General features: G+C 50.0%; 1 protein-coding gene across 1 annotated transcript in view; it reads left to right on the top strand.

The window, feature by feature from the left end:
• The window catches only part of Dnajc11 (DnaJ heat shock protein family (Hsp40) member C11), a 58,828-nt gene extending 48,051 nt beyond the window's left edge, over window positions 1-10,777 (top strand). Inside the window, exons 9-16 of the mRNA XM_046424513.2 lie at window positions 810-895; window positions 1,278-1,394; window positions 5,838-5,993; window positions 7,009-7,078; window positions 8,109-8,166; window positions 8,275-8,417; window positions 8,920-9,049; window positions 9,409-10,777. Coding sequence (XP_046280469.1) covers window positions 810-895; window positions 1,278-1,394; window positions 5,838-5,993; window positions 7,009-7,078; window positions 8,109-8,166; window positions 8,275-8,417; window positions 8,920-9,049; window positions 9,409-9,434 — 786 coding nt within the window. The 3' untranslated portion in view covers window positions 9,435-10,777. The remainder of the gene's footprint in view (window positions 1-809; window positions 896-1,277; window positions 1,395-5,837; window positions 5,994-7,008; window positions 7,079-8,108; window positions 8,167-8,274; window positions 8,418-8,919; window positions 9,050-9,408) is intronic.
• Window positions 10,778-10,860: the final 83 nt, after the last annotated feature.

Below are 10,860 nucleotides of genomic sequence, written 5' to 3' on the forward strand. Positions count from 1 at the left end.
AGGGCTACAGACACTTAGGAACCGTCTTTCAGAACTCCCGGCGTAAGGACTCTTGTTCTCAAGTGGCCCAGGTGGCCCTGTTCAGATCATCCAAAAGCAAAATAGCATTTTGACATCGTCATCAGGAGAAGCCCACAGCATTAGGACAGGAGCCATGATTGACAAATAGAGCCCTGGACAGAAGGGTGCACTCAGAGGCTCCAGGGAAGAGGCGCCCTGGGCAACTGCTCCTTGGCTCACACCTCTTGCTGCTACCAGCAACATGGGCTTGGTGTTGCCAGAAATTGAGGGAAAGGGTGTTGTGTTGTTTTGTTTTGTTTTGTTCTTTTTCCCCCAAAGAAGCCAGAAAACTAGATTTTTTTTATGTGAAGTCTCCTGGTTTGATTTGGTTTTATGATGCTGGGATGGAACCCAGCGCCTTGTGCATGTTAGACAAGGGCTTGCTGAGCTACCCCAGCCCTTCTCCCAGCTCCTCTAGTCACGCGCTGTGTAATGTTTCAGTCAGTGACGGAGCTCACGTACGTCAGTGGCCCTGTAAGAACGTCTCAGTGAGGTCTTAACTGTCAGATGAAGGAATACACTAGTAATGTCTACAGAACAACAGTCACCTGGCAGCGTGTTTCTGGAATGTACCCGTCATTGCAAGACTGCTGACCATACTGGCTGCTGATAAATTTTCATATTACTTGCATGACTACATAAAGACCTATGCAAGTGGACGCCTGGCCACTCTTGCGAGGGTAGATGCCACCTTTGTGCAGATCCATGAGAACCAGCCCTGAGTCCATTTCTGTCCCCTGTCTCCTCAGCTGGGGATCCCCCACTCCTTTGCACTGATCAGCTATCAGCACAAGTTCCAAGATGATGACCAGACGCGTGTGAAAGGGTCCCTCAAGTAAGTCCCAACCTGGCCACTGGGGAAGCCTTAGGCTCTAAGGAGGGTCTCAGTAGAGCCAGTGGTGGGGGTTGACAGAGCCCCAGGCAGAAGGGTGTGACCTCTGACCTCTTTGTCCATGATGCTCCTTGAGTGCCTCTTGCCATGTGGTGAGGGCTTTGCTGCTCCATGGTCTAGCCTCGAGTACCCTGGCTGCTCTGCAGGAGAACCTCCCCAGTGTCTCGATGCTGTTCCATTAGCAGCTCAACATCAGTCAGGAATCCTCTCCTGTGGGTAGTGGCGGGGCAGGATGGGGGCCCAGTCTCTGTTCTCAAATGGTAGCTACCCATCAGGTAGTGCTGGAGGGACGTGGGCACTGACCGCCGCCCTCTGCATCCTGCAGGGCAGGCTTCTTCGGGACCGTGGTAGAGTACGGAGCCGAGAGGAAGATCTCCAGGCATAGCGTCTTGGGTGCTGCTGTCAGTGTTGGAGTCCCACAGGGCGTTTCTCTCAAAGTCAAGTAAGTTGAACTCCCATCTTTCTGGCCAGGGAACACTTGGCCGCTTCCCTCAGCTGGGCTAACCTGAGTCAAGATGAGCTAGCCTTTGCTTTGCAGTTTTGTAGCTGTGGTTGCTTCTGCCTTGGGTGCATAAGTAGAGGTCAGGGAGTGCAGAAGTCTCACAGAGAGTTAGGAAGGTCTGGGTCTCTGCGCCTCCTTCTCTGAAGGTGCTGGCTGATGCCAGGCGGCCTGATGCTGCCTGCATGGAGTGGCACCACCCGAGCACCTGCAGCATCAGCTTGTCCTCTCCCCAGATGCACCGTGAGCACAAACACCCTTTTCCCCATGCCAGCCCCTACCCTGACTCTCATTTTCAGAAGTGTTGTCTGCGTTTGCTTACTTTCCTTCTAACCTCCTCCTGTTGGGCGCTGTTCCCAAGCCCTTTCCAGAAGCAGCCAGCAGTGGGGACCCTCCCTCCTACAGCAGATCAGAGGGCAACTCTTCTCGTCTTGCTTGGTCTCTGCAGCTGCTGCCTATGGCTGCTCCACGCTCCTGTACGCCCTCCCTGCCCTGGGATCCTGGGATATAGCGTTCTTTCTCTGTTTTTTCTGACCAGCAAATTCTCCTTTTCTCCCAAACTTCTCCCTGGAGACATCACGTGGAACACAGTCCTCTCTCTGGGTACTCTGTCACGTAGGCTCCTCTGGCCTCATGGCTTCATGTACCAAGGACTCACACCTCAAGAGCCCAAGTGTGGACCACTTCCTGAATCTCCAGCTCCTACTCACAGTGAGCCCTCTGTAGTGAGGAGTTCCAGTTCTATGGATTTATGCAATGTCAGGCGGAAAATATTTGGAGGAAAAATATTGCACTGTACTGAACATGGGTAGATTTATTTCTTGTTATTATTCCCTATACAGTATAGTGTAATGATTGTTTATACAGCATTTACATTGTGTTAGATATCATAGGTAATCAAGAGATGATTTAAAGTATATGTAAGGAACTGGGCTCATCCAGCAACTCAAGAGGCTGAGGCAGAAGGATCACAAATTTGAGGCCAGCCTCAACAACTTTGCAAGACCCTGTCTCAAAATAAAGAATAAAAAGGACTGGAAATAGGTGCTGAGGTTGTGGCTCAGAGGTAGAGCACTCGCCTAGCATGTGCGAGGCACTGCGTTTGATCCTCAGCACTATATAAAAGTAAATAAAATGAAGGTATTGTGTCTGACTACAGCTAAAAAATAAAAAAGACTGGGAATATAGCTCAGTGGTAAAGCACTCCTGGTTCAATCCCTAGAACCCCACACACAAAAAAACAAAAGCCCTACAGAGTAGCCTGTGATTTAGTCTGTTTCAACACTGCTCCTGTGCAGATGCTGAATGACATCTAACATATCCAAATTGGGTTCTCACCCGAAGAGTGTAACCCTATATTTTTGGAAAGAAACATTTACATTCATTTGAGTTTTTCCAGCTAAATTGTTCCAACTGAATTGATATAGAGGTTGAATATCCCTTATCTGAAATGCTTAGGATTTTTTCAGATTTTGGAACCTTTGCATAGACCTAATGAGAAGGAGTGGGATCTAAAGTATGTTTCATATGTATCTGATTCATATAGCCTGAAGGTAATTTCATATACTATTTTTGCACATGAAGCCAGTGTGGAACTTTCTACTTGGGAAAGAAGTTTTGGATTTTGGAACATTTTGGATTTTCATATTAGGGATGCCTCACCTGTATGAACCAAAGTTTTGTCAGAAGGCACCATATTTTCAACCAAAGCAGATTGTCTGTCTTTGCTAAGTGTGCTCTTATATTCTGTTTGTTGGAGGAATCACATAAATGTTTTAGTTTTAAACCAACATCACCATGTTCCTAGGGAGTCCCTGTGATCCTGATATCACTTTATACATTGCTCACTGTGATTTACTGCATCTTACTAGGGATGCTGTGGAGGGTATTGGGCTATGGTTTTTCCATTTTTATTATGTACTTGTCAGGTTTCAAGATGAGTTGTGCCAGCTTCATAAAGTAAGTTAGAAATATGTCTCCTCTGCTTTCTCAAAGAATTTGCATAAGATTGGTGTTATCTCCTCCTCCTTTTTGGTAAAGATTCAATTACTTTTGTAAATATATAGGACTTTGTACCTTTTGTTTCATCTTACCTTGACTGTGTTATTCTGTGTTTCTCAAGGAGTGCATCCATTTCATCCGGGTGTCAGATCTGACAGCATGAAGTAGGCTAACAGCCCATCTTCTCCCTCTGGTCACCTGCACGCAGCCCTCTTTCCGATTGTTTCCTAACGTGTGTCCTCCCCACTTTCTCTTAGTATAGCAAGAACTTATCTTTGGGAAGAACCTGGTTAATTTTCTCTTATTTACAAATTTTGTTGTTTTTTTTTTTTTTTTTTTTTTTGTGTGTGTGTGGTGCTAGGGATTAAACCCAGGGCTTTGTGCATGCTAGGCAAGCACTCTATCAGCTGAGCTACACATCCCCAGCCCTGTTTTGTCTTGTTTTGTTTTGTTTGTTTCTTTTGGGTCCTGGAGTTTGAACCCAGGAACGCTTAACCACTGAAACATCCCTATCCATTTCTTATTTTTTTAATTTTATGTGGTGCTGAGAATCACACCCACTGCTCCACACATGCTAGGCAAGCACTCTACCATTGAGCCACAACCCTAGCCCCCCCACACCCCTTTTTTATATTTTATTTAGAGACAAGGCCTCAATAAATTACTGAGGCTAGCTTTGAACTTGGGATTCTCCTGCCTCAGCCTCCAAGTCGCTGGTTGACAGCTATGCCCAGCTCAGTCCTATTGAGAGTTGTTTTATGGCCCAACATTAATCCAGATGAATATACCATGTGCAGCTGAAATGAACGTGTGTTCTGTAATTGTTACATATAGTGTTTCACAAATGCCAGTTAAATCAAGATGACAGCAATGTTGAGAATTTTTATTTTTTTATTTTTATTTTTTTATTTTTACATAATACCTCTATTTTATTTATTTTTATATGGTGCTGAGGATTGAACTCAGTGCCTCACATGTCCACTGAGCGACAACCCCAACCCCAGTGTTGAGAATTACTATAGTTTTAATGATCTGGGGAGAAAGTTCTGTCAATGAGAGGAATGCTAACATCTCCAACTCTGATAGTAGATTGATTTGATTGACTGGTTGGTTGGTTGGTTGGTTGGTTGATTGGTTGGTTGGCTGGTTGGCTGATTGGTTGATTGATTGTACCAGGGATTGAACCCAGGGACACTTAACCCCTGAGACACATCTCCAGCCCTTTTTATTTATTTATTTTTAGATGCTCTTTTTTGTTTATTTTTTTAGTTGTCAATGGACTTTTATTTTATTTATTTATATGTGGTGCTGAGAATCAAACCCAATTTCTCATACATGCTGGGTAAGTACTGAGCCACAACCCCAGCCTTATTTATTTATTTATATTTTATTAGTTGTTGATGAACCTTTATTTATTTATATGTGGTGCTAAGAATCGAACCCAGTGCCTCACACATGCTAGGCAAGCGCTCTACCACTGAGCCACAACCCCAGTCCCAAAAAATATATATACATTTATTTTTTAGTTATAGGTGGACCCAGTGTCTTTATTTTACTTTATGTGGTGCTGAGGATCGAACCCAGTGCCTCATGCATGCTAGGTGCACTCTACCTCTGAGCCACAACCCCAGCCCTGTATTTTTTATTTTGAGACAGGGTCTCGCTAAGTTGTTTAGGGCCTCATTAAGGTAACGAGGCTGGCTTTGAACTTGCAATCCTCCTACCTCAGCCTCCTGAATCACTGGGTTTATAGGCATGAGCCACAATGCTCAGCAAAGCTTTGGTTTAAAGTAAAACAAAAACAGGCCCAGTGTAGTGGCACCTGGGGAGGCTGAGGCAAGAGGATTGTCTGAGCCCAGGAGTTCAAGGCCAGCTTGGGCTACAGAGCAAGACTCTTGACTGATGGATGGGAGAACGAATGGATCTGATCACCTTTGTTTTGTAACATGTGGCTGAGTTCATGGGTTCTCCCGTTAGCACCATCATTCTAGCCCAAACTACTCAGCCATCACTGGGAACAAAGCCTCCTTAATTCGCTAACTTGAAATCTTCACAGACTTTCTTAGAACATGTCTCTCCAAGACACCTGTCCTCTGGGGCCTGTGACCCAGCACAGCCACAGGGGACAGTTGCTCTGATTGTTAATTCTAGGGCTTCGTCTTGAGGTCCGCAGCTAACAGTCCCTTCTTCTGCCACATCTGTCACATCTGGCAGCTAACCTTTGGAATGGAACCAGCAGAGGGAGGGGACTGTAAAGCCAGTAGGTACTGGGATCCTTGGAACTGGTGCTGTGGTACCTCAGGCCTGCTTCCTGTGGCTGGGACCCATCAACCTTCACTAGAAAACCTGACTTATCCTGGGTGTTTTGTTTTTGTTTCTCCCCAGGCTAAACAGGGCCAGTCAGACCTACTTCTTCCCTGTCCACCTGACGGACCAGCTGCTGCCCAGCGCCGTGTTTTATGCCACTGTGGGGCCTCTCATTATCTACTTTGCTATGCACCGTCTGATCATCAAACCGTACCTCAGGGCTCAGAAAGAAAAGTGAGTTTCAGACATGTCGTGGGGTTATTAGGAAAATTAAACTAGTTAACGCATATAAAGTACTTGGCATGGCATCCGGGTCCTCACAGGTCTACAATAAACCCTACCCAGCAGCAGCAGAACTGTCCCCTTGATGTGTCATTCTTACTTTCAGAAAGGGCTAGAGTTGGTGTCTAAAGTCGATAGTCTAAACCATGACCAAAAGAAAGTCTTCCTTTTTCCTCTAGCCATTTCTTTTCCTGGCATAGCATTTAAGAGGAGCGGGTTCTGTTCTCCTGCAGGGGATATGTATGTGCTCACTGTAGTTGGGAAGTCACAGGAAGGAACTTACTGGGTGGGTCCGTGCGGGTGATCTCCTGGGGCACGGTGTGAAACCTGAACTCCTAGAACATCCCCACAGAAACCCAGGGGTGTGGGCTGTGGCACTTTTTAACAGTGTTGTTTAATGGAGACTTAGCAAACCTGTAGAACAGAGGACCCCTCTGTTCTGGGCACCTCTGGCCTTGGATTACTACCATCCAGGTTCCCAGTTCCCCTGGAGGCCTGAGGCTTGGAACTGTGAGTGTGCTAGGTCAAGTCTTCTAACAGGACCCAGTATGCCGACCCCAAGTCCCTGTGCTTTGGTACAGGAAAGTGGGTTTTATGTTTCTGTGTATCTAAAGTAGTGCGAGTTGTTCCTCCCAAAGTGCTGTGTAATAAGCCCAGAGTCAGGCAGAACCTCCTGAGATTCTTGCCAGGTGAGGTCTTCTTTCCAAGGAGTCTGCCAGTGGGCTCTTGAGGCCCTGGAGGAGGAGGGGAGGGAGCGAGGGCCACACAGTAACTAGTGGAAGGCTGCGCAGTCCTGTAGCTCACGGGCCCGCCTGAGACTACCTGGGAAATATTTCTTGAAGCACCAGAACCAGCAATCCAGTGAGATCACAGACTGTGTGCTGGGCTCAGGTCCAGCAAGGGCCCCTGTGGACGGACTGTGGAGCAGCACCACGCTCACATGTGGCTTGTGCTTCTCTCACAAAAGGGAACTGGAGAAGCAGAGGGAGAGCACTGCCACGGACATCCTGCAGAAGAAGCAAGAGGCAGAAGCGGCCGTAAGTGCTCAGCATCCAGCAGGCCCACCCCCTCGGATGAGCCTCCTGCCACACAGAGCCCAGAACACAGGAAAGACCCTCTTCTCCAGCTTGCGTGTCAAGTTGGCTGCAGGATGCACTGCACCCTGCAATGGGCTCGGGAGCCTTGGTCTTTTCTTCCCCAGCAGCCTCACCGTGTAGCCTTTATGCTTGCTGTGGGATGCACTCCTGGGGACTTAGTTCCCTGTCCTGAAGATATCGACAGCTCTCCAAAGGCATAACGGGGTTTTAAAAAATAGCCAGAGCCAGGTGCAGTGGCCCATGCCTGTGATCCCAGCAACTCAGGAGGGAGGCAGAAGGATCACAAGTACAAGGCCTCCCTGAGCAACTTAGCAAGACCAGGGCTGAGGATGTAGCTCAGAGTAGAGAGCCCCTGGGTTCAATCCCCAGTACCACACACACACAAAAGTAGCTGGTATTTCCTCTTTTCCTTCCCATTTTGTACTGCCTTCTTTGGGACATGAAGGAGTAGATATCTTGTATGAATGGCAGGGGACCAGGGGGTTCTTGGTGGTCAGAGGAGGGCTGGCATGCACAGGATATCAGCAGCAGGCAGACAGCCTGGAGCAGGCCAGGGCCCGTGTGTGCAGCTGGGGGAGCACATGCCATCGCAGGGGAAGTGCAGTCCAGCCCAGCTAAATGGTGCCCCACACGGACAGGGGGTTCCTTTCTCCAGAGGCACTGGGAATTCACTTCTTGGGTGAAATCTCTGTAAATGCCAACAGTGTAGTCTACCCACTCGTCCAGGATCCCTGGGAAGGGAGCTGAGTGCTGTTGCTCCCACTGTGTGCGTCCTGCCATTTCAGCTCCCAGTTACTCGAGCCACCTACTCAGCCTTGCTGGTGGGGAGCTGAGCACCAGGGCATCCGCTCCTTCCCTTACAGACCCTGAGCACTTGTGCTGGCCTGCACACGGACTGCCTGCCTGGGACTGACCAGCTCAGGGGAGCAATCCCAGCAGGCTCTGATGTGCTTATTGTCTTTCCTGGCAGGTTCGGTTGATGCAGGAATCTGTCCGAAGGATAATCGAGGCCGAAGAGTCCAGAATGGGTGAGTAGGCGTGTCCTCTATGGGCTGGGGTGGGTTCCAGGGGTCTCAAAAATCGTAAGGGAGGTATCCAGAGAAGGCCTGTCCCTGCACTGACTGGTCTGTCCTCAGGGCTCATCATCGTGAACGCTTGGTACGGGAAATTTGTCAATGACAAGAGCAAGAAGAGTGAGAAGGTGAAGGTGATCGACGTGACTGTGCCCCTACAGTGCCTGGTGAAAGACTCGAAGCTCATCCTCACGGAGGCCTCCAAGGTGCAGTGCCAGGCCCTGGCCTCCCACCAGAGGAAGAGCACCCTGGCCTCGCCCGGCCAGCTGGTTGCTGTGGCCTTCGTGTTGCCAGCATCCTCTCCATGCACCAAGTAATGCCCGTGCTGGAGCCGTGGGCCGTCTTCGTTTGTTTATTCTTAAATCTATTTGCTCAGCAAGTGGCAGCAAATGGAACACACACTTCCCTGCAGTTGTGTTGTTTACCTCTGCTGTGTTCCAGAAAGAGGGCAAAGCCACTTGGAGCACATGTGAGTCTCGCCTTTGGAGCCTGGGGTGTGAACTCTCCAGAATTCCAGGGCAGATCAGCTCAGGCCAAAGAACTAGCTTCCTGGGAAAGCCGGGTGCTCTGCTGGGGCAGGCCACTGTGGGACAAGCGGTTCTGATAGTCACACCAGTTCCACCTCCAGAGTGCACGTCTCCTTCCACGTGCACAGTGAGGGGAGAGGGAGGCAGCGCAGACTCCGAGACTCACCATGGTTCTTTACAGGCGGGCCTGCCAGGGTTCTACGACCCGTGTGTGGGGGAGGAGAAGAGCCTCAGAGTGCTTTACCAGTTCCGAGGTGTGCTGCACCAGGTGACGGTCCCTGACAGCGAGGCCCTTAGGATACCAAAGCAGTGTGAGTAGCCCCTCCAGTCACCTGTACGTGGGGTAGCACATCAGGGTGACAGCCACCTTCCCACTGGGTCCACCTAGGAGCAGGGAGGGCAGTTGGACCCTGGCCTAGTGATTTGCCCAGAGCCTGTGATTTGTGCCCCAGGAAGCAGTGTGTCAGCCCTTTCACAGGTGAAATTGGGAGTAAGCACTTGACCAGCGTCTGCAGTATGAGTGGCTGGGAGTGAAAGTAAACTTCTGCGCTCCGATGAGGTCCTGGCAGTCTGTGCCGTGGCCATCTGTGGCCTGAGCATTGCTCGCTCCTCAGCCAGGAAGGCATGGAAATGGACGCCCTTCTAGCCTGAGGTGGCTCTGTCTTTACAGCTCACAGGATCGACACAGATGGATAAACTGCTGCAGAACCTAACTAAGAAGAGGCTGCAAAAATCTTTTCCTGGGAGTCTACAAATTTGGAAGCAGGGAAGCCCCAGACCCAGATGTTTCTATTTTATTTTATTCCTCTAGAAGGTGAACCACATGAATGAAGGGACACGCAGTCGCCCAGCGTTGTGGGTGCTGGTGGTAGGACTGAGGCGGCCCCTCACAGGCCAGACCACAGCATGGTCCTCAGCTTTTACCAAGAACCATGTTCCTGGAGGGCAGGGCCCACGGTACCGGACCCCAGTTCTCTGCACACCTGCAGCTTGGCATCCAGCAGCTCTGGGGTCTGGAGGCCTTTGTGGGCCACTCTGTCCTCACACGGGACAGCTGCTCCTCAAGTGCCCACTGCATGTGGGCAATGTGGGCAGGAGGGAGGCGTCCATAGCCAAGGCCTCCAGGTGAGGGATCTGCCCAGCCACCCCACAAGCCACCTTCCTCTGCCGAAATGTCACCAAGTGAATGTGGAGAGGGCTGTGGGTTTATAAAACTGCTTTTTATCTGCGAACAAATGGGTTTGGAAACTGGTCTCTTTTCCCCCACTCCCAGAGCTGCTTCAGTCATTCCTCTTGCCCCTGGCTTAGAACTTGATGTAACCCCAGAGCCTGTCCCTGTGGGAAAAGGCCCTGCCACCAGTGGACAAAAGCTAGCTGTGTCCATCTCAACCTATGACACATACTCCCCTCCAGAGTTCAGTGCTGGAACTAGGGGAGGTCTGCACGGAAAAGGCAGACAAGAACGGCCATACGCACCCAACCAGAGGTAGGGACCCCAAGGCTGGCCCCAGCACCTGTGCCTCCCGTGAGTGCCCAGCAGGTGGCACTGTTATCCCAAGCCCGGCTCCTTCTGGGGTGTCTGCTGAGACCCCTTGGTGTGCCCCACTTGCTGTGTGCCACAGTGAATAGCTCCCTGGTGATCAGAGACTTGTCAGCTGGGCCTTGGAGCCAGCAGTGGTCACTTGCTCATGGCCTCCAAGCAGATGCTGCCTTGGCAGTGGTGATGACCACTGGCCCGGAAGGCTGAGGTCACTCTGGCCTCCAGCTCCCCTGCAGCTAAGATCAGGCTTCACTCCCCAGCACTGTTATCTAGGTAACTGCTGATGACCCCTCTCCAGTTTTTAAAAGTGGTTTAGATTGTCCAGTTCTGTAATATCTCAATTTTAAAAGGGGAAGTTTGTGGCTGCCCCACGAATGAGCCTGAGCTCGCAGCCTGGTGGTCCGACCCCAGGGCACTGCTGCTGTCTGTCTGAAGCAGGCTGTTCAAGGGCACTCTGCCCACAATAAAGACATCCTGAGAGCCGAGGGTAGTTCTTTAATTGGTCTGTGTGTTCATTTTTAGGAGTTCACAAAATACATAAGTGGCTGCCTCTTCCCCAGAGGCCTGGTTCTCGTCCTGATT

The sequence above is a fragment of the Marmota monax genome, unplaced genomic scaffold, assembly GCF_021218885.2.
Source record: "Marmota monax isolate L192 unplaced genomic scaffold, Marmota_monax_Labrador192_F-V1.1 WCK01_AAM20220418_F8-fsc00080, whole genome shotgun sequence".
In the NCBI taxonomy this organism is placed as follows: domain Eukaryota; kingdom Metazoa; phylum Chordata; class Mammalia; order Rodentia; family Sciuridae; genus Marmota; species Marmota monax.